This window comes from Hevea brasiliensis, chromosome 1, assembly GCF_030052815.1.
Source record: "Hevea brasiliensis isolate MT/VB/25A 57/8 chromosome 1, ASM3005281v1, whole genome shotgun sequence".
In the NCBI taxonomy this organism is placed as follows: Eukaryota; Viridiplantae; Streptophyta; class Magnoliopsida; order Malpighiales; family Euphorbiaceae; genus Hevea; species Hevea brasiliensis.
Window position 1 is genome coordinate 24,844,298 of NC_079493.1, and position 24,017 is coordinate 24,868,314.

At 29.6% G+C, this 24,017-nt stretch overlaps 3 protein-coding genes and 1 non-coding gene across 4 annotated transcripts; 2 read left to right on the top strand and 2 right to left on the bottom strand.

Annotated features, from left to right (window-relative positions):
• Window positions 1-5,197: 5,197 nt before the first annotated feature.
• LOC110652932 (serine/threonine-protein kinase-like protein ACR4) lies at window positions 5,198-8,908 on the top strand. Its single transcript, XM_021808555.2, has one exon. It carries the CDS (start codon window positions 5,993-5,995, stop codon window positions 8,762-8,764), a length of 2,772 nt encoding a protein of 923 aa, XP_021664247.2. The 5' UTR covers window positions 5,198-5,992; the 3' UTR covers window positions 8,765-8,908.
• Window positions 8,909-9,559: 651 nt separating this feature from the next.
• Window positions 9,560-9,631, bottom strand: TRNAT-UGU (transfer RNA threonine (anticodon UGU)). The gene has a single exon. It is a non-coding gene; the product is annotated as a tRNA-Thr (tRNA).
• Window positions 9,632-13,005: 3,374 nt separating this feature from the next.
• LOC110666406 (tetrapyrrole-binding protein, chloroplastic) lies at window positions 13,006-14,181 on the top strand. Its single transcript, XM_058144811.1, has one exon. It carries the CDS (start codon window positions 13,105-13,107, stop codon window positions 13,912-13,914), a length of 810 nt encoding a protein of 269 aa, XP_058000794.1. The 5' UTR covers window positions 13,006-13,104; the 3' UTR covers window positions 13,915-14,181.
• Window positions 14,182-14,786: 605 nt separating this feature from the next.
• On the bottom strand, window positions 14,787-23,963 carry LOC110652504 (uncharacterized). The gene is made up of 12 exons (XM_021808114.2): window positions 23,740-23,963; window positions 23,328-23,404; window positions 21,212-21,287; window positions 21,054-21,126; window positions 20,905-20,956; window positions 20,379-20,440; window positions 18,750-18,813; window positions 17,829-17,886; window positions 17,644-17,730; window positions 16,973-17,066; window positions 15,713-15,810; window positions 14,787-15,246 (listed from the first exon to the last, which is right to left on the bottom strand). The coding sequence occupies exons 1-11, from the start codon at window positions 23,835-23,837 to the stop codon at window positions 15,718-15,720; spliced, it is 834 nt and encodes a 277-aa protein (XP_021663806.2). The 5' UTR covers window positions 23,838-23,963; the 3' UTR covers window positions 14,787-15,246; window positions 15,713-15,717.
• Window positions 23,964-24,017: the final 54 nt, after the last annotated feature.

Consider the following 24,017-nt stretch of genomic DNA (forward strand, 5'->3'; position numbering starts at 1 on the left):
GTTTTTATTATTTTAAAAGTCTAAAACATAAATAACTTAAAATTAATATTAAGAGGCATTTTTACATAAATATATGTAAAAATATAATTAGATTTTCTTATAATTTTATGGTCAAAATTAACAACTTAACTAAATTGACTAATGAATTAAAAAAAATATTCATGCACATAAAGATATTAACAAATTATAATTAATTTACAGTTAAACTAAATGACGCAAGAAAATTAAAATCATATACAATAAAATGTAAAATATATTTTTTTTTATGTACAAATGATATTAATGATCCTAAATATTATAGTATGCATTAATATTGAACATAAAAAAAATTAATTTATCTTAATCTATATAAATATAATTGAATTTATAAGGGTATTTGTTTCATTTGTTATTGGCAATAATAATAAAATCTTAATAATTATATTTACGTACAACTACTTTCATAAGAATGATATTTATTTCATATGAAAATTCAAAAAATGTAAACACTTATAAATAGATTTTTTTTTCTATCGAAGGAAAAAAGGCACACACAAATGTAGTGAATAAAGAAAAAAAAATTACATTATAAGTCAAGCTTAATTAAACTTGAGTTTTATTATACAAAAATAAAGTATATAAAAAAAATTACATTATGAATCAAAATTCATTAAATTTTAATTTTTAATTAAAGCATGCATGTTGTATGTATATCAAATTATTCTACTTAAAATTTTAATTTATTGTTAGTATTAAGTGTATATTAACTCAATCCAAAAATAATCCATGAGCTTTAACTTAGCGGTAAAGTCTTGAATTTAAATTCCAATCGAAACTATTTGTATATTAAAAAAAATCAATGAAAAATACGTAAAAAGTTCAATATCGCTATAATAATCGATTAAATTTTATGAGCTATATAAATTTACTTATTCCAAAAAAAATACGAAGTTGAATTAGTGTATTTTGATTTTTTTTTAATTATTTAACATTATAAATAAAAAAAAAACATATAATATACCAACGCTAATAATACAATCAAATTGCGGAGTTATTTTTTTCTTTTTTTAATTATTTATTTTAAAACAATTATAATTAAAATAAATATATAAAATTTATATATATATAAAGCAAGAAGGTATTCGCAAAGAATTGACACATAGCAGTATTATTATATAATATTGTCTATGAAATTGCCACATGATGTTTTCCATTTAATTTTATTTTATTTTTCTTTTATATATATATATAAACTAAATTATAGACAAATAATAATTATATATGAGAAGGATAAATTAATCTATATGAATTTTATTAATTAAATTGGTTATTTCTTTAGTAAGTGTAGTCTTGAAAATGGGGGTTACCTTTTGTAACTAACTTTTGATATGAGAAACTGTTGTGCAACTTAAAATTGTGTAAACCAAAAAAAATGAAGTAAATAAATAAAACATCAATATTTACATTATTTAACCTCTCAATATAGTAATACATATTCAATAAAAAAAAATTAATTACAAACTTAAAATTAATTACTCATCATCTCAACTGTACACGTTAAATTGCTCATAATAAATATATACATTAATTAATTCCTTTCATTTTTATCTAAATATAATCTAATACTACTTTAATTATATTATATAACACAAAGTGTGTCTTTTACTATATGGGAAATAATCTTCTCATTAATGGATAAGAATTTATCCGTCTTAAATTCTATATTTTTTCTCACCTAAAGTCAAAGTCTCTTATTTGCAAAAACCAAATAATCTTTTTATAAATACTCTTATTTATAGTATTAGCTCTATCAATAATTATCTAATTAGAAATACAACTCAATTAAAAAATATCACTATAATAAAAGTTTTATTTAATATAAGAAATAATCTTTTATCTTATTAAAAAATATTTCTCAAACTCTAATTGAAAAAAAATCTCTCTAAATCTTATTAGAATTATGAGTTACAAATATAACAGAAATAAACACAATCCACACTAATATATTTCATAAAATAATAGTTAAGTGTATTCTATGGTTACTTGATTTAAAATAAAATAAAATTACTTTGTTACGGAGTATAAGATGATTTAACGAAATTTTATAATTCATCTTATTAAATTTTTGTAAAATGATACTTTTTCCATATAATAGTTAATTACAAAAAATTTATTACCTTATAGAAAAAAATAAAATTTCTTTACGTAAAAAAAAAACATATATAATATTGGTTAATAATGTTAAAAAATATTATAAAGGTATACTCATTTCACATTTAAAATCTATTATTTTAATTAAAATTTAAAATATTATGAAAAATATGATAATTTAAAATGTTGAATAAATTTTATTTTTTTATTAAATTAAAAATTTTTCATAATTGATCATTTTATGGAAAAAATATTTTATAAAAATTTAATGAGATAAATCGTAAAATTTCGTTAAATCACCATATTTTTCATAATAATATAATTTTATTTATTTTAAAATAAGTAAAAGTGGAATACACCAAATAGTGACAGTTATTCTTGACTTGATTGGCATTTGGTAATTGACAATGCTAGATGCATAGTTTAATGAGTGGACAATGATTTTACTCATCCTCAATGAATTTTAATTTCAATAAAATATTAAAAATATTAATTAAATATAAGAAAATTATATTATATTCTATTTTTAATTGTATAAGTAACTTGATCATCAGGAATATCTTGTTAAATGTTTTGACTCAAATTTTCACTAAAATACAATAGTGATCTTATTATAATAAATTAAATTTTAAAAATTTCTTTGGTATAAATTATAATTTAGAAATCATGTTGAAATTGGGGTTAAATTTAGTCACTGCAAATGAAATATTATTTATAAAATATTAAAAACAATGTTTAGAGGACTATGATAAAATTAGACGTTCATAAAGCTACATTAAAATTGTAATTCATTTTCTTTTTTATTTTTCTCTCTTATTACTATTTATTTCTTTTTTTTTTTCATATATTAGTAGTCTCTTTTTATATCCTTTTGGATTTCTCTGCCTGAATTAATAGTCTCCCTTCATGACTTTTTCTTTTTCTTTCTTTATCTCTATTATTATTATATTTATATTTTTAGTATAGTTATATTAAAATATATAAATAAATTAATTGATATAAAATGTATGCAATTCCTTTAAAACTATGGAACTTATGAATAAATGAAGGAAAAAGAAAAAAAAACTTTGTGGTTTGGTGCTTTGACACATAAGGGATCGTAGTTTAATTTTTATTAATATAATACCTTGTATTTTTCTTCATTAGTAAATATAATCCAAACTATTAGTTACCATTAAATGATGCTGACACGACGAACATGTAATATTGACATGGCGCCACATGAGTGCCATATGCTCGCCATATAAGCGCCACATGAGCGCTATGTAAGCACAATGTTTGCCATATATCGCCTATATATTTGCAATGTCGGTGGTGGTGTTCGAATGGGGTGAAGGAAAGTTTAGTAAAGTAAGATATAATAAGATATAGTAAAATAAGGTAATAGTTTGTTTTATCTTTGGGAGGAAGATAAAGTAAAGTAAGGTAAATGAAGGTGTAATAACATTGTTTTATTTGGAGGGAAGGTATTGGAAAGTAAGGTTAAATATAAATATTACAATATATTTTTTTTATAAAACAATTAAACATAAAAACAAAGAAAGGGGTAATTTTGAGTTTTTAGAAATTTAAAAAGGATAATATAAAAATATAAAAACCTTAACCCCTCTCAACCCATGAAAACGGTGGATTGAAAAATAGAAAGAAAATGCCCTAAATAACCACCAAAAAACCATCTCTCCTATGTACTCTCATTCCAAATAATCTAAAAATCTCCTAAAATCCTATTTTACTTTACCTTTAAAACCTCTCTATCCAAACAATTTGTTAACGGTAACTAGTGATATAAACTACATTTATTAACGGAGAAAAATAAAAAATATTAAATTGACAAAAATTAAATAAGGTCACGTGTCAAAGCTTGAAATCACAACGCATTTTTTATATTTTATATTATATAAATAAAGTTGTTTATGGTAAAATGAAAACACGCATATATATATATATATATATATATATATATATATATATATACACACTAAAATTTACAAATAATATATTTAATGAACTAAAACTAATAAACACATTAATTAATTTAGTTTATTTATAAACTTAACATTTGGCTCATAAATTAATTTGTCAATATATTTTATTATAATTTAATATTTTATTAAATTTATTAATTTTTTATAATAATACAAATAATTATTCCCTTCATCCCATTTAAATAGCTTTTTAAGGTTTTTACACAAAAATTGAGGAAATAATTAGATAGGATCATTTTTATAAAAAAAACAAATACTAATAATTGACTAAAATACTTTTATAATATGAAAAAATGTTTAATTAAGCCCCTATACTTATCAAAGAAGTTCAATTTAGCTTATTTTCAACTTTTTATATAATTTAATCTAAAAGTTTTAATTTAAGTTCAATTTAGCCCAAAAATTAAAATTTATGGGATAAATTTCTTTATTTTTTGTTTTAAATAAAAAATTAAGAAATTCAATTTGTTAATTTTGAGATTTCATTTCTTGATTTATTGATTTAAGTCCAAAAATTAATAAGTTCAATTTCTTTATTTTATTGATTTTTAGATTAAATTAAATTTAAATTGAAAATTCTGAGTTAAATTAGACAAAAAGTTAAAAATTTAAATTGAACTTCCTTAATAATCATAAGCATATAATTGAGCTTTAGGCCTTTATAATATCATTGGAATATAAAAAGTTGTTAAGAAGAAATATATGTATCGGGACTAATAAGAGATCAATATAAAGTTGAAAAAAAATTAATATTTTCTTAATTTTTTTAAAATAAAAAGTAAAGTGAGATAAATAAAAAATTTCAAAATATCTATAGGAGTATCAAAATATTAAATAAATTCTAATGAGTTTAGAACGATCCAAATAATATATAATTATATAGCATATGATTATCTTTTAATTTTGCAATTACGTAATTATATCCCAAATGATTACAGTATATTTTAAGTGTGAGCATTAATCCGGGCATGAAAACATCAAACTGCATTAACGGCCCATTTAATGTCTTCACCTGCACATGTGTATACTCACAAGCTCCATTTTTATGGACATTTATTTTTCTCTCTCTCCCTCCCATTCTTGCTTGAAACAACAATACTTCCTGCAACCACCATCATCAACAAATCTACCTCACCCCAAATTTTCTTCCACAGCCATTTTCCATCTAAATACTATAACCAACATGATAAAGGGTAGCTACGAGAATCATCTTTTGCTAAAAATGGAGTATTTTTTACTTATGATGATGAACTTTAAAGAAGCCCACTTGTGGGTGTGATTTAATGCTTCTTGCAGAAAATCTCTTCCTGTTCTTGGGTAGTGTCTTTATTGATGGAGCAAGAAGACAAAGAAAAAACTCAACTTTCTTTCTCGTGTAGGTGTTAAAGGAAAGCAATACGAGAAGTTGGGTATTCCTTTACCGGTTTTGAGTTCATGAGATTATTATTTTTTATAGCTGCTTCTTGTCAAAGTTGGGGACTTTTTGATCTCGGTTTTGCTGAGTTTGGTTGGGCAGTGTTAATATAAATCTTCTCCTATATTCCTTATTCATATGGTTTCTCCTTCATTGCCAATGCTGCATATATGCATGGGAGTTACCTTCATATTCTTTTTTTTTTTTTTTTCTTAACTTTATCGACCACTTGTACAAATGGAGCTTTTATAGTGGTGCTTTACTGTAGTTGTTGATTTTTTTGGTATTTTCCTGTTGGTTTAATCGATATCAGAATTTCTCATCTTCATTTTAAAAGCCTGATTAATAAGCAAGTTGCAATCAAGAGGTCCTGGCCTAGCTTTAGTTTTTGACGGGTAACTATCAAATCATAAAGTTGGAGGTATATACTTTGATTTTTGTATTTTAAGGTTGAGCTTGTGCAATGGAAATTTCCAGCCATTTGTTTATAAATTTTCTTACCTGGGTCTTGAAGATTAGCACATTTGGGAACGCTGGAGTTCTTGTTCAACTTGTGGTTCTATCAGATTTTTGGTGGTTGGTTTCAGGCCTAGGCTCCATGTCTTCCATTGCCATTTCTTATGGAGAGAATGGCTCTGTCTTTTGTGGCTTAAAATCAGATGGATCTCATCTTGTGACTTGTTATGGTTCAAACTCTGCTATAATATATGGCACTCCAGCTCATTTCCCTTTCATTGGTTTGACTGCTGGTGATGGCTTTGTTTGTGGACTTCTAATGGGATCTAACCAGCCATATTGTTGGGGAAGTAGCGGTTATATTCCAATGGGTGTTCCTCAGCCTATGGTCAAGGAAGCTGAGTATATAGAAATCAGTGCTGGTGATTACCATTTATGCGGTTTGAGAAAGCCATTAACAGGCAGGCACAGAAACTATTCTCTTGTTGATTGTTGGGGTTATAACATGACCAAGAACAATGTGTTTGATGGACAGATTCAATCAATCTCGGCTGGTTCTGAGTTTAACTGTGGGTTGTTGTCTCAGAATAGGAGTGTTTTTTGTTGGGGTGATGAGACTAGTAGCCATGTGATCAGCTTAATTCCTGAAGATATGACTTTTCAAAGGATTACAGCTGGTGGATATCATGTTTGTGGGATTTTAGAGCTTAATTCTAGAGCCTTTTGTTGGGGAAAAAGCTTGAACCTTGAGGAAGAGATCTCTGTGGCATATTCAAATCAAGGAAATGTGGATTTGCCTCCAAGTGATCCAATGCTTTCTGTTGTGGGAGGAAAGTTCCATGCTTGTGGAATCAAGAGCTATGACCATGGGGTGATTTGTTGGGGCTCTATTGTAAAACCAAGCACCCCAGCTCCTAATGGCATTAAGGTGTATGAAATTGCTGCTGGAAATTACTTCACTTGTGGAATTCTTGCTGAGAAATCTCTTCTACCTTTTTGTTGGGGTCTTGGGTTCCCTAGCTCTCTGCCTTTGGCAGTCTCACCAGGACTTTGCAAAACTACTCCTTGCACACCTGGTTCCTATGAATTTAACGATGATAATGCACCCTGCAAGTCTCCCAATTCTCATGTCTGCTTCCCCTGCAGTAATGGTTGCCCTGCTGAGATGTACCAGAAAACTGAATGTACTTTGAAATCAAATCGTCAGTGTGATTATAACTGTTCAAGTTGTTATTCGACAGAATGCTTCTCAAATTGTTCTGCCTTGTATTCTGATGCTGCTATTGGAAAGAAGGATGAAAGGTTTTGGTCACTGCAGTTGCCAGTCATTATTGTAGAGATTGGCTTTGCTGTGTTCTTGGTGATTGTTGTATCTGCAACTGCTACTTTGTACGTTCGCTACAGATTGAGGAACTGCCAGTGTTCAGAAAAGGAAGCAAAGTCCAAAAAAAACAAAGAACGTGGTGCTTCATTTCCCAAAGACAATGGAAAGATCCGCCAAGACTCGGATGAGCGTAAGATAAGGAGGGCCCACGTGTTCTCTTATGAGGAACTTGAGAGGGCCACCAATGGATTCAAAGAAGAATCCTTGGTGGGAAAAGGAAGTTTTTCATGTGTTTATAAAGGGATATTGAAGAATAGAACAGTAGTTGCTGTTAAAAAGGCTATAGGATCATCTGATAAGAAGAACTCGAAAGAATTCCAGACTGAGCTTGATGTATTATCAAGATTAAACCATGCCCATTTGCTGAATCTGCTTGGTTATTGTGAAGAAGGTGGAGAAAGGCTTCTGGTTTATGAGTTCATGGCTCATGGTTCCTTGCACCAACATCTTCATGGGAAGAACAAGGCATTAAAAGAGCAGCTGGATTGGATTCGAAGGGTCACCATTGCAGTCCAAGCAGCTAGGGGAATTGAATACCTGCATGGTTATGCTTGCCCACCTGTAATTCATCGAGACATAAAATCTTCTAACATTCTCATTGATGAAGAACACAATGCCCGTGTGGCTGATTTCGGTCTCTCTTTGTTAGGACCAGCTGATAGTAACTCACCATTAGCTGAACTACCTGCAGGCACACTTGGCTATCTTGATCCTGAGTACTATAGACTTCACTACCTAACTACAAAATCTGATGTTTATAGCTTTGGTGTATTGCTTTTAGAAATCCTTAGTGGCCGGAAAGCTATAGACATGCAATACGAACAAGGGAATATAGTAGAATGGGCAGTTCCTCTAATCAAATCAGGAGATATATCCACAATTTTAGATCCAGTTTTGAAGCCTCCATCAGATCTTGAAGCATTGAAAAGGATTGCAAATGTAGCTTGCAAGTGTGTCAGAATGAAAGGCAAGGAAAGGCCATCAATGGATAAAGTAACAACAGCGTTGGAGCGTGCCCTTGCTCAGCTGATGGGCAGTCCATGTAATGAGCAACTAATATTGCCAAGTGAAGTGGTTCTTGGAAGCAATAGGTTGCACAAGAAATCTTCTCAAAGATTTTCAAATAGATCAGCATCAGAGACTGATGTAGTAGTAGATGCTGAAGATCAAAGATTCGAATTTCGAGCTCCATCATGGATAACATTTCCAAGTGTTACTTCTTCCCAGAGGAGAAAATCCTCAGTCTCAGAAGCAGATGTTGATGGGAAAAACTCAGAAGCAAGAAATTTGGGATACACTGGAAATGTTGGGGATGGGTTACGGTGTTTGGAGGAAGAGATTGGACCTGCTTCTCCTCAAGAAAGATTGTTCTTGCAGCATAATATCCTGAAATAATCCTTACAAACATTGAGATTTTTTTATTGTGGTGGTTGGTTTTTTGATTTTAGTTTCTTGCACTCCCTCGTCTCTGTTGTGTTTAATTTTGTAAGCTTCAGCAACCATTATATCAAATTTAATTAACCACCAGAGCAGGTTCAAGAATGAAAATCTAACAAAGAACATGAAGTTGTTTTGGAATATGAAAGTCATTTATGATAAATTCTACATAAAATGTCTCAGTAAGTTGTTTTTTTTTTTTTTTTTTTTTCCTTTTTAATGTAAATGAGTAATGAGTTAAATAGAAAATTATGTTTAAATTATTAAATTACCTAAAATTATAAGAGAGAAAAATTGCTTTTGTAATCAGCGATACTACACAATGCAAGTGTGCAAATTATAAAACGTGGCACTGGTGTTTGTATGCTAGTGTGATTCTTGTTGTTTTTAAGGTTTCAAAGGGCTATTGAAATTTGATTATCTTAATAAAAATAAGCTTGATTTAATTTAATTATTTAATTACTAATAATAAAAAATTTTAATTTTTAATTATCAATTTATAATCATAGAATATTTTTAATTTTAATTAATTTTAATTTTTTTTAATTTTAATTCATATTTTTAAAGTTACTAAATAATTAAATTAATTAAAAATTTTGTTAAAAGTTCAGTCGATTCAATCAACCGAATGCTTGCTCCAAGCTAAGCAAGCAAATTTGTATTGATAATTTTGGTGAAAGTCGTTTTGCTTGTTTTCGTGTTCAATTTTAATGTCGTTTAGGGCAATTGCAAAAGTAAAAGAAGACCAATACATGCCCCCACGCAGGATCGAACTACGGACCTTCAGTTTACAAGACTGACGCTCTACCACTGAGCTATAGGGGCTGTTAATATTAAATGCAAGACTTTTACTTAGAGAACTTTAATACTAAATGAAGAGTTCTGATAGCGTTTAGATTAAATCAAAATTTAAATTAAAAATTATAAAATAATAATATAATGCTAATTCTTTTTATAAAATTCATGAGTAATAAGATTTGTGAAATTGCTAATTAGAATTAATATAAATTTGAACGCAGAAATCAATCATTATTGAATATCAAGCAAATATTTAATGACCAACTTTTAATTTTCCAAGCAAATATTTTTTTGTAACTTTACAAAAGAATGCATTTAAGCCAAAATAAATTATTTTATTAACCCTTATAAAAGAAAAACTGATTCTTGAAAACTTCTTGCACGCTCATATCACGTTGAGGTACTGTAGAAGAAAAAACCGTTATCCAATTAATGTTCTGATGCTATTAGGGGTTAGCAAATTTCGGTTCAAATCGAAAAATCAATTCGATTTAATCGGTTTAATTTTAAAATTCAATCAGTTCGGTTCAATTTTATATTATAAAAATTTCAGTTACTTCGGTTTGGTTTGATTTTGAAGAGAAAAAAAAATAGTTAAATCGAACCGAATTAAATAGTAATTTTATATATTCAAATCGAACCAAATCGAACTAAATCGATTTTTAAATTGATTTATTTTTATGAGGAATTTATGAATTATATTTAATTATATATATATATATATATATATATATATATATATATATATATATATTGTTTAATTTCATTTATTAATAGTTATTAGGTTCAAACTAAAGTAAAAATTTGATCAAATAACTTAAAAATCAAGTTTAAATTAAAAAATAATAAAAATCAAAACCGATCGGTTTGAACTAAACTGAACCAAAATAGAGCGATTTGGTTCGATTTGATTTTTAATCCATTTCTATTTGGATTGATTTGTAAAATATGTAATTTGATTTTTATAATTTAATTTGATTCGGTTCGATTTGAACCAAATACTCACCATAGATGCTATAAAACCAATTCAAATTCCAACTTAAAGCATAGTACCATTACTTTATTGAATTCAACAGGGAAATAAATGAGTGGCCAGAAGTAAGAGATTATAAAAAGTGAGATGAATTTATTTAAAATTGATCGATAATTACTAAAATGTTAGAACTAAATTAGTTTTATCTTCAACTTATAAGCCATATGTTGGACCCAAAAGACCTTAATTATGCTTTATTTATAGCAGCTCTTGTGCTTATTAATCATTTGATGCTATCTTAATTGCACTTCTCCACTACTGCACTTGTGGATAAATTTCAATAATTGTCTCTGAACTTATATAGTTTTAATACTATAGTTCTTTAACTTTAAAATATAACGTAAAGCTCCCTAAACTTTCAAATTTTGCACAGTAAAATCTGCCTGACTTTCAATTACTGATTTTTCAGTTAGAAACTAATGTGAATAGCTCTGCATAGCACTTAGTCAATATTTTTTTTCTCTTCTCTTTATGCAAAGTGTAAAATTATTCTCTTTATACATGAAAAATTATTCTATCTATAGAGAAAAAAATATTCAATTAATGCATGGATTGAGAGAAAAAAGAGAAATACTGACTAAATTTCATGCTGGAACTGTTCAGGTCAGCGTCTAATTGAAAAACTGGTAATTGGAGGTTAGAGAGATTTTACTATGCAAAATTTAAAAGTTGATGGAATTTTTAGTTACATTTTTAAGTTGAGGGACTGCAATATTACAACTAAATAAGTTCAGGGACAGTTGTCAAAATTTATCCTTGCACTTGTTAACCTTCTCTACTATTTTTGGACTTTCACATTGTATAATTACTCATGCCACAACTGTAATTTAGGTTTTGTTTGATTCAAATGAAAAAATTTTTAAGAACTTTCTTTATCAAAAAGTAATAAGTTATCTATTTTATAATAAATAACTTATTTTCTAAAAAATAGAAAAAAACAATAGTCTTTCACTTCTCAAGAAGTTAACACTTACTCTCAATTGAACAAGTCAATTTTTTTTGCAATTCTTGAAAACTTGAAATTCCTGGACTCACTTACCTCCAAGAATTTAATTTTATCCATATTGCATTAATAGCTATATATATATATATATATATATATATATATATATATATATATATTGAAATATAAATTTTAGGGATTAAAAAGAGAAATATTCATGTATTTTATATTTATTTTAATTTATATAATTTTAGGAATGTGATGGCTTAAGTATTATGATGTCTCCTCTCAATCTCATCACATCCAATTATATCCCTAATGTTCTTTACTCCTTATAATCTTATTAAACCTTTTAAATCAAGAATTTTATTTATTTAAATAATTTTAATATCATTAAATTATAAAATCTAATATTATTTAATAAATTTTTATGCAGTAAATGATATGAAAATTTTGATCAGAAGTAAAATTGAAAAAAAATAAAAATTAAAAATATAATTTGTTTATTAAAATCAGTGATATGAAAGTGCTTTTTTTAGGGAAGGATAAAGGGACGACATTTAGGTATTTAATTTTATCATTTGTTTTATTTTTAACATAATTTTTGCATTTTTTATTTTTATTTTTTAAAAAAATTTACATGCAATTAGATGTTGTCTTTATTTATTTTATCAAAATTTTTTAAAATTGATAAAATTATTAAATTAAAAAGGTTTATGCAAAAAGCTGAGAATAGAATTATAACAATTTAATTTCAACATAGAATAAAATTTTGAAAATTGAAATATAAAATAAATAGCTTAATTGAGCAATAAAGAACCAAATCAATATTTGATTTTTAAGTTTTCAATAGCTAATTTAAAATATTTGATAAATATATAAATGAATTTTTAATGTAATAATATTAAAACTATTTCAAAAATGTAGTGTTTTCAGTTCTTAAATTAAATTTTTAATATCATTAAAAAATAAAATTTTTTAATGATCAATTTTTAATTAGCTTCAAATTATTAATGGTTGACTACTAATATTCATCATTAAATATTTAGTATAAATAACTAATGATTTATCAACTACCTGTAAAATAATAAAATTTTATTTAATAAAACTAATGTACTTATAACTATCTTATTATAATTGTGAATTATAATAGAATTTATCTAAAATTTATTAATATTAATTATTATAATAAAATCATTCCAAACATAATTTTCCCTAATTACTTGTAGACGTTAACCCAATATTTTTTTTTGTGGGCTTTTTTATGTTTTGTTGTAAAGTCCTTTTTGGGGCAATAATATGTTGTTTTTATTTGTGAAGAATTTAATCCGATTAGGATCTAGCCTCACCCACATCTAGCCAATCAAAATCCATCATTGTATTGCCATTCACAAATTCCTTATCTTCCATTAATTCCCACATCCCTTTGCTCACAACAAAGTTATCACATTTCTTTCTACTACCTCCCCAACCCCATCACCTTAATGACCTCCTAACTTCACCACGCTTCTCCATCTCTTTCAAATGGCCCCCAACCCCCTCCAATCCCTCCACTACCACCACCACCACCACCATTCTCTCCTCAGGCTCCAACACTCTGACTCCCAACCCACCTCCTCTCTTTTCCTCAAACCCCGCACGTCCATCTCTACCGCCACAAATACTTCTCTCTCCCTCTCCATATCTTCTTCCTCCTCCACCACTACCACTTTCTCTATCTCCCCCACCACTTCCATTACTCCTTCAGCTTCCCAAACTTTTTCCCTTGACCTCCTCCGCCAGCACCTCTCCACCCAAAACCTCCGCCAAGCAGATGAAGAAACTCGCCGCCTCCTCATAGTCTTGGCAGGTGAAGCTACACAGAAGCGTGGGTATGTCTTCTTCTCTGAGGTTCAGTTCATATCAGAGAAAGACCTTAAAGCGATTGATGAACTATGGAAACAATACAGCAACAACAAGTTTGGATACAGTATTCAAAAGAGAATATGGCAGAAAAACGCTGGCAAAGACTTCACCAAGTTTTTCCTCAAGGTTGGGTGGATGAAAAAGCTTGATACGGAGGTTGTGCAATACAACTACAGATCTTTCCCTAATGAATTCATCTGGGAGCTCAATGATGACACTCCTGAAGGACACTTGCCTTTGACAAATGCCCTTAGAGGGACACAGCTCCTCAATAGCATTCTTAACCATCCTGCCTTTGAAGATATCAAAGAAGAAGATGAAGTTGATGGAGAAAATAAACATGGAAAACCTGATAATGGGTTGAGGGAGGAGGAGAACTCATCAAAGCCATTGAGCAAGAGATTGTTTAAACCAAATTATAGCTTTTGATTGAGTCATTTGATAATTCAAGCAGATACCCATTACAGTGAAAAAAGAAAATGGAATCATGTTTTTTAATATATGCAATGCAAACTACGTTTTCTGTAATTTTTATCTGATAAATGTTCCTTGCCATCCCTTTTTTTTTTTTCGGTCAATGGCCTTTGTTTGGAGGGCTTCGTATAGAAAGCAAATTAATACTTTCTTAATTAACTTGAGCGCATGCTTCATTACTTTTATGGGGAACCAGGACAAATCAAAGCCTGCCCTTTTGTATATTTGCTCTAATTGCTTTCTGCTTGATATTTTAAATTCTTGTGGGGCAATTTTATTTTACTTTATTGTTTTTGGAATAGAATTCTTTTTTATTATTATCATTTCTTATTTAAAATAAATTAAAAAACATAGTAATTGTCCTCTTCCCATAAACTCTCATCTCATTGAAATTAAACTTATACCATAATACAATTGATTACATAAAAGTTTGAAATGGATGTGTCATACCCCCACTCAAATTCAATTATCTGATAATTCAAGAAGTATTTGAATACTAAAGTTTTGTTTGTTTGACATTGAAGTTTTAGATAAACAAAAGAACATTTTTTAAAAAAGCACTACTTTAAAAAATCTATTTTAAAAAAATTATGTTGTAAATAAAATATATCAAATTTAATTTCAAATTAATTTTAATTAATATAATTTGAGAAGTTTTTTTTCTTTAAACAATAACTTCAACAGTAGTGCCAAATTGTTATTGAGCCATAACTAATTTATGGCTCTACATGGGGTTTCGGTAATGGGTGGCAACAGGAAAGCCCAGATGCAAGTTAGTAAGATAAAATATCTGACATGGGAAGATGTGGCGTTTGTGCTTGCACATGTTTCACTTATTTTTTACTTTTTATTTATTTATTAATAATTCATTTCTCATGGTTCACAAAACACCTAAGGTCTCTGTCAGCACTGACACTGACTCTACTAATTTGAGGTCTGAAACCTTACACTTGCAAATTTTCTCTCTTTAAATTGCACCATTCTCCCGTGAATTGTACGAACTTTCTTAGGTCCATCATCTCCCCTACAAAGTTTTTGGGCTTTATGATCTTCTACTTCTTATCTCCCAACAAAGCTTTTGGTAGAGTGATGAACATGATCTTCTACTTCTTATTCTACACAATGCTATGCTACTACAAATATAACTCAAGAATATCTTTGTTTCTGTTTGTCTACAAATTTTGCTTCTCTATAAATATTAGTACCATTTTAGTAATATTTGCCAACCTGAACCATGCATAAACGAATGGCCACCATGCTTTAGCGTGTTGTCCAGACAGAATAGTCCTGCAAAATAAATCGTAGATAATGAAAGAAGTTGCAGATAAATTATGATTATGCATATGGTTATGCATTAATTTCTTTTTCAAAAGTAAAGGAAAATCAGAGTAATTGATAAGAACATCAAGCAATCATTACCCCCTACAGAGGATTTCAAACAATCACAATTTGGGAGGTGCATGTCTAGGGGCGAGCAATATTTGATTATAAATAATAATAATAAAATGAATATATGAAATTCAGTTATTTTGGTTATATAAATTTGGTTTGCTTCGGTTTGGTTATCAGAATGCCCACCACTTATGCTTGCATGCATATATGTGTGTACTATGTATATGTTCCAGTCATGTATGTAAAATACCCAGCCGCTTCACCATCAATTTTACAACATCTAGATTGACTAGAAATGTTCTCAAATTGGAAATTTAACTCTAATATTCGCAACTGATATACTGAATGAGCTGATACTTACGAACACTATGCGCAGGGACAAAGTCTTCTGGTATACTGATGTGAGCCGTCACAGGAAAGCGTTGATTGTGTTCGAGTATACAAGCAAGCTCCAGGATTCTGTGAAACATGGAGGGAAATATATAATGTGAAAGCTTAGTTTCAAATAACTTATTTGAGGATATTCTCGTCCACTTCCACTCTTTAGTCTCAAAAGTTTAATTAAAAAAAATATATTAAATGAATCTCCCAAGCTCTTTAATTAATAGTTCACAACACAAAGTTCTTGAAATCGAGAAATATAAATAAGATAAGAAACCCAGTCAGCATAGAGAAAACAAAATAATTTGAATATATATATATATATTCTTTGGTAAGATGTTGATGGTGAGAAAAAAAAGATGAGGAGCTAATTAAGGTTCCCTCATAAACATATGTATCTTTCATGAATGTACAAACGTGTTTCAACTATAATTTTCTAAAGTTCCACACCATGACTTAGGATCTGGCCAACCAAGTAGTTTTAATATTATTAATAAATTATTACCAACTGATAACAAAATACTAAACCAGGATTTTATGATGCCTTGACGTCTTCAAAAAAGTACCACTTCCATCCCATTTCAAGTGATGTTTGAAAAAAAAATTTATCCCACTTTATTTGCTTTTTTAGAAAATTAAGGAAGCATTTTTTTTTATTTTCTAACTTTACCCTTATCTATTGTTAGCCCTAATGCATTTATCTCTTAAATATAATGCATTTATTTCTTTATCACCTTTCTCTATCTTAATTAAATACAAGGGTACTTTAGCCAATTACTAGTATTTTTTATAAAAATAAGGTCATCTAATCATTTTCTTAATCTTTGTGCAAAAACCTTAAAAAATACTTGATATGGGAAGGAAGGAGTACCACATATTTTGCTTCATTGTAGGATCAAATTATATACATTCTAAAGCTGAAGGAGATTTTTTTATATTTTTTACAAATTTTTTAAAATTATTTAGCCTTTTTACAATAGTGTGAAAAAGAATAATAACACTATAATTATAATGAATATGAGACTTGAGAAAATTTTTTTATTAAAAAATTATCTCTAATTGTTCATTTTAGCCTATTAATTTATAAAATTATATCACTGTAATTATTTTTTTTTACCAAATTATTAAAATATTAATAACAAAAACATTATAACCGCAACATTGTGCGGGCATTGTAGCTTGTATTTCCTATTTTACTACCTGCCCAAAAGTTAATAAAACTTCAGAGAAGAGGAAATACCAAGTGTTTAGGAGCATTGTCAACAACTTCTGCAGGCTGATCAGCTCCTATGCTTGCTAAACATGTTCCTTTGCAACTCATATATTTCTGCATACTGTTAAGAAAGAAAATATAAAGCAACAAATTTACAATGAGCCCCAAATCATGCGCTCTAATATTACACTTAAAATTTTATCACCGGATGAGAAGTTAAACCCATAATATCATCCTAATGTGTTATCACTAGCATTTGATATGGAAAAATAATCATTGGTCAATATTTGAGATACTAGAAACTTAAATTGGCTAAGCAATAGGCAGATTCGGCATGAATTTTTATCACAAAGAAATGTAATTGCTAATTTCCTCACTTTGACAAAAAAATTATTAAAAAAATGCAATAAACTAAATCCTTTTTGTTGCAGCATGAGAAATATGATGCATATGTCATTCCATGCCAACCATTGCACTTGGATACTTAACAACCATTGATATGAAAATAGTAAGAGGATAGATCAACACTAGAAAGGAAACAATTACTGAGGAGTTTCTTTCTTTCTTCTTCTTCTTACTTTTATCCCCTGCCTACTTTTTTGTTCCTTTTAGGAAAACATTAACAATATGCCAAAACTGAAAATTTAAACATATAAAAATGCACAATTAACAGAAAAATAAAAGTTTACGTTACTTACACGTCGCAATGATTAAGCACCAGAAGCTTATTTAAGACGCATGATTGTCCATTTGACTTGCAAGCTGAATGACAGGACTCACCTTGCCTATCAACAAGAAATTAAGTTCAAGGAAAAAGCTCCAATTGGAAATATCATTTGCTGCAATGGAAACAGAGACGATCACCATCACCATGATAACTTACCTTCCAATAACTACATTAATGCCAACTAGTCTTGCTTCTTGTTCTGTATAATTGGCACCTGTTGTAAAGGAGGCAACAAAAAGTACTTAGCAAAATGGGAATGGAAAACATGATCAAGATCCATAAAACAATTAACCTCTGATTTCAAGAAGTAATTAGATAACAATAACATCAATGAAATGTTATTCAGATCATGTTAAATTATCATATGCAGGTTGGGATCTAACCAGTTCCCTCTTTCAGAATTGGAAGAAAGAAAGAAAGAAAGAGAAGTATTATTTTGAGCTAAGTAATCACAGTTTAAAAATAATATCAATATCAGTATAAAATATCAAAATAGCTCATAGATCAATACAATTTTACCAAATTGCATTGAAGGCCGAAGGACATTAAAACAAAAGAAACTAAACGAATACTGCTCATCAGAAGACTTGTTTCCTCCAAAAAAAAAAAAAGAGGAGAAGAGAGAGAGAGAGAGAGAGAGAGAGAGAGAGGAGAAGAAGAAGAAGAAAGAGGGGTGGGAGCATTTGATGTTACCTGAATAAATAATAGTTTAACAAGGATGTGATGTTAGTATAGCAACCAAATTATTAAAATCGGCCAAATAACAAATTGAAGCTTAAAGAACAAAAATGAAAGCTAAAAATAAACATTGATTAACAACATCTCTCCTTCACCCACCACATCACTCCACAAAGGAAAAACAGGATAAAAATATAGAAAAGAAAGAAGATCAATAGAAAGAAAAGTCAATTCATAAAGCTTCCAAGCATGTATAAAGTAGAAGGATGTTCTACTCAATTGAACTTTAAGTTGTTTTACTTACCCATCTCGTTGCTAAGATATGACAAGAGGTTTAAACCTGAAAAATAAGGCAAACTGGGGGAAGCAGAAAAGAAGATGACAAAAGGTGCCACACACCTGAAGAATTTGATGACAAGGAATAGCAATGATGGAAATCACTAAGATACGCATTCTCATGAACCTGCAAAATTCACACTTATTTCAGGTGCAATTTCACATCTAGCAGATCTTAACAAACTGGGATGATTTGCAATCAAATAAAAATCCGTCATAAGATTTCTTTTAACGCTAGCATTCTTGTAAAGGCAAATCTATGGAGGATGTATATGCATCTTAAGCTTAGAATTATTCTTAACATGTTTGAATTGATTTTTCATAACGAGTATCAATTATGATTATCATCATTGCCATCATTATTGTCACGGCTCATATAATCTTTGCAACCATTATCTTATAGAATTAATCAATGAACAAGTAAGGAAATTCACTTATTAGGGAATTTCAAAAGAACACATAAATCACAAAGGATAAAGGTGATATCACAACATTTCTTCCTTGAGAGTGCTGAACAAAGTGAAATCAAATAAAATACCAAAGAAATAAATACTCATAAATTCACCAAGGAAAACTATCCAGTAAGATAAGAGTTGAGAAGAGTTGCACTTGTCAAATTCACATTCTGCCTTCTGCAGCATCCAAGAGAGGAATTCTCCTTCCTAAACCTTCATTGTGCTCATCTAAGAGACCTCTTCCAGTTCCTTATTTTCACTTGTGGAAACTGCTTAAAGGGTTTAACACTAACCAATGATCTTGCATATCTTGTCACATTGACAATATTTTCAACTTCCTTATGGACTTAATTATTATAGAATCCTCTTTCCAATATACAATAACACAGTTGAAAAAAAAAAAGAATAGGGAAATGCCTGTCCATCTAAACAATCAAGAGGAAATAAATAAAATTAATAAAGGGTGAACACAATAAGAAAACAAATTAGACACCAAAGTGCAAGGATTCCAAGGAATCCACAAAAGAAGTAGGAAATTCAATGCAAGGAAAGGTAGTCATCCAAGCAATTAGTGATCAAAGTATCAATCTTCAAATTTTACACCAAGGTCCTCATCTCCTCAAAAATCCTTTCATTGCCTACAAGCAAGATTTATCATGACATGCACAGAGGAGTTGCTTTCCATAGAATAGCATTCCTGCACCTTGCATGCCTCATAATGCCAATCCAACATGATGGAAAAACTCCATACACTCCAGAAAAGGTAAGACATAGGAAAAGTATTACAGCAATCCCATCTAACAAGCAATTTAAAAAGGTGATTGGAATTGGAGCCTTCCCATCAGCTTTGCTGTAGATATAGAACCATGTATCAAAGAAATTCTTCCTCTAAATCAATTTTTATCTCTGCTGAAGAAAGGAAACACTTTGAGAAACCTCTAAATCTTGGAAGATCCTGAAAGTCTTGAATTTTGATTTTCTAATGAGTTCTTCCACTTTCCATGACCAAATGCCTGTCTTCTGTTGCATATTTATCAAAATTGCAAAGTATCCCTGACTAAGTAAGCTAAAAAGGTTCATCTCCACAACATAGATCATGCCCTTTTCCCATCTGGGTACCCCCCAACATAATGCTAACATTGTTGACATTATACTCCAATCACCTCCAATAGACATCATTCCAATGTTTCCATAAATTCTACAAGAGAACACAACAAAAACAAAAAGTAACACTTACCACACTCTCAGAGTTATGACGGCACCTCCCAGCACAGAAATCAAAAATGCCTGCATATGTCCCTGCCAAAAAGGAATGTGGATACTGGTTATTCTCATATTTCAGATATTCAAAAAACGCAGGCACAAACAGCAATTGGAATTCATTAATTCCCAGCCAACTAGAAAATAATCATCATCATCATCATCATCTTACAAACAACTACCAAATGCTCATCACAATAACAATTGCATGCAATCATTGGACTTTAATTGAAAATTGAATTAAAAATTTCCTGCATTAGATCTAGTAAATCATATCTTATACAGGTCCAAGACCAAAAATAGTATCTTCTAGGGAAAATGCAAAATTATGCATACAACAAAGTAAAATATCACATTGTACAATTATAATACTTCGTTATCTTATCCAGGAACCATCCTTTTTTTTTTCAAAAGCATCCTTTTATTGATAGGTTGGAAGTTTCTTTGATTTAACTTTTTCTGAAATATATAAGAAGGAGAAGAAAGAAAAAAAAGTTAAAAACCTGCAGTTGTTGGCTTGGCTATTTTCAGCTTTATGACTTCTTCTTCTTGTGTCTGCCGAATAAATTAAAGAAATAAGCTCTATTTTGCATACTACAAGATTAAAAATCAAAGCAAAGCCACAAAGCCAAATAGGCAGTCAAGAAAGTACCCTTGCAGGATTCAGGCAGCATGAAACACAAAATTCATAGGAATTGCAACACTGTGAAAGAAGGTTGCATCCACTGCAAACAAAAATAAATCTTCATCACTGTTCCTGATTGTTGTCAAAAGAACAAAAAGTTGGAGACCTGCTCAGGAAAAACTCACTGACAAGAGAATTTCTCTCCTTTCTCAGGACAGCAGCGGGACCGTGGATCCACCGATAAAGCATCACATACATGGCCTAAAATGCATCATAATGTAAGATGATAGTGGATTCAGTTCAAGCAACTAATATATCATATAATATGTCCAAGAACTGTTTAGTGTTCATTTTGTAATGTGGAAATTCCTTTTCAAAGAGAATGCATTTTCCCCATGATTAAGTTGCACATTCAAAATGCATCATTACAAATTTTATATTGTAGAAGAGGCAGACATTGATTACGTTTGGACATTCTAAGAGTGAATTCTCACACCATATTTTTTAATATCCTTCAAGATTATTTGCTCTACATGATTTAGCATTCAGGCAACATGCTTCTTGCTTATTTTAGTAGTTTGTATTTGGAAACAATTATGATATCATCAGCTTTTTTTTTTTTTTTTTGAAAAAGGCGATTAAGTGAATGGAATTTCTAGGATTTCTGGTTAAAGACGGTAGACTTAATTTTTGTACTTTGTCTATTTAACACACCTCAACTCAACTCGACTCAACTCAACATATATCCCAAAAATTTGGGGTCGGCTATAAGGATTCTCTTTCTCCACTCTAAACGATTTTGAGTTAAATCCTCGGAATTGTGTAATACTTCTAGGTAATGTTGTATTATTCTCCTCCAAGTCAGTTTAGGTCTACCCCTTCTTTTCTTTCTATCCTTTAACCTAATGTGCTCTACTTGTCTAACTGGAGCCTCCGTATATCTTTCTGGTTAAAGAAGGTAGACTTAATTTTTGTACTTTGTCTATTTAACTCAACTCAACTCAGCTCAACTTTCATTCCAAAAATTTAGAGTCGGCTATATAGATTTTATTTCTCCACTCTAAACGATTTTGGGTTAAATTCTCAGAAATGTGTAATGTTTCTAGGTCATGTTGCACTATTCTCCTCCAAGTCAGTTTAGGTCTACCCCTTCTTTTCTTTCTATTCTCTAACCTAATGTGTTCTACTTATCTAACTGGAGCATCTGTAATATTTCTAGGTCATGTTGTATTATTCTACTCCAAGTCAGTTTAGGTCTACCCCTTCTTGTCTTTCTATCATCTAACCTAATGTGCTGTATTTGTGTAACTGGAGACTCCGTATATCTTTCTGGTTAAAGAAGGTAGACTTAATTTTTGTACTTTGTCTATTTAACACAACTCAACTCAACCTTTATTCCAAAAATTTGGGGTCCGCTATATAGATTTTCTTTCTCCACTCTAAACGATTTTGGGTTAAATCCTCGAAAATGGGTAATGCTTCTAGGTCATGTTGCACTATTCTCCTCCAAGTCAGTTTAGGTCCACTCCTTCTTTTCTTTCTATCATCTAACCTAATGTGCTTTACTTGTCTAACTGGAGCCTCCGTATATCTCCTTGTCTAACTGTAGTCTCCGTATGTCTCAAGTCTAACTAGAGCCTACGGAGGCTCTAGTTAGACAAGTAAAACACATTAAGTTAGAGGATAAGAAGAAAAGAAAGGGTAAACCTAAACTGACTTGGAAGAGAATAATACAACATGATCTAAAAGCATTACACATTTCCGAGGATTTAACCCAAAATTGTTTAGAGTGGAGAAAGAGAATTCATGTAGCCAACCCCAAATTTTTGGGATAAAGGTTGAGTTGAGTTGAATTGTGTTAAATAGACAAAGCACGAAAATTTGTGTCTATTTAACACAATTTAAAAAAAAAAAAAAAAAAATCCTTTGTGGTCCTTGTAATAAGGAGAATAGTACAACATGATCTAGATCTAGAAGTATTATACATTTTCGAGGATTTAACCCAAAATCGTTTAGAGTGTAGAAAGAGAATTTATATAACCAACCCCAAATTTTTGGGATAAAGGTTAAGTTGAGTTGAATTGTGTTAAATAGACAAAGTACAAAAATTTTTGTCTATTTAACACAATTTAAAAAAAAATAAAAAAAATAAAAATCCTTTGTGGTCCTTGTAATAAGGTCAATCTCACTTCAATTTATCAAACAAATAAAACAATGTCCTACTAATTCATTCCAAGACAACCTAAATGCTATAAAATTTTAGCTAAATAAGAAAACCAGGTACATAAACAAAACACACACCGTTGTCATCAGATAGTAAAAATCTTCCTTGAACTGTATTTCTGCAAATTTTTATTTCTTGAAAGCCAATATCCTTCCTGTAATGCAATAGCAAGAAATACCACAAAATTTCTACCAGAAGAAGCAGAATGGCCCAAATAAAGAAAGTAAATAAGATAATAAAGGAAAAAGTTAGAACTACTCAACGCATTACCAAATCAGAATTTTGAAATTAGTACTCCCATACAAGGAAAAACAATTAAATGAACATTAAAATGTCTGTCTACAATTTTTTGCTCTTTTTAAGAGCAAAACTTATTAAGTTACTTTCCTTTGTTTTCTCAGTAACCAAACATAGGACACAGAGAATTTTAAAAAAAAAATTAACAGAAGGCCCAAGAAAACTAAATTAGAAATTAAGAGCACTAATTACCTGATTGCTGAAATTCCAGACAAAAATTGAAGGATGAAAAGTGGCAAAAGTAAAAAGAACAAATTGGATACAGAATCGAGCATCCTTCTCTTTGACATCGATAACTGAAGTCTTTCCGGGAAAATCAAATCGATAAATCAGGGCTCATCGCTTTCCGACGAGGAAGGTTTGCAAGATCAGCCCTAGGCCTGATACAACGGTCAATGACCATTAACTGTATTTGAAAATAAAAAAGATAAATCCATTTTAAAACGGTGTCGTTTGAGGATCTACGTGGC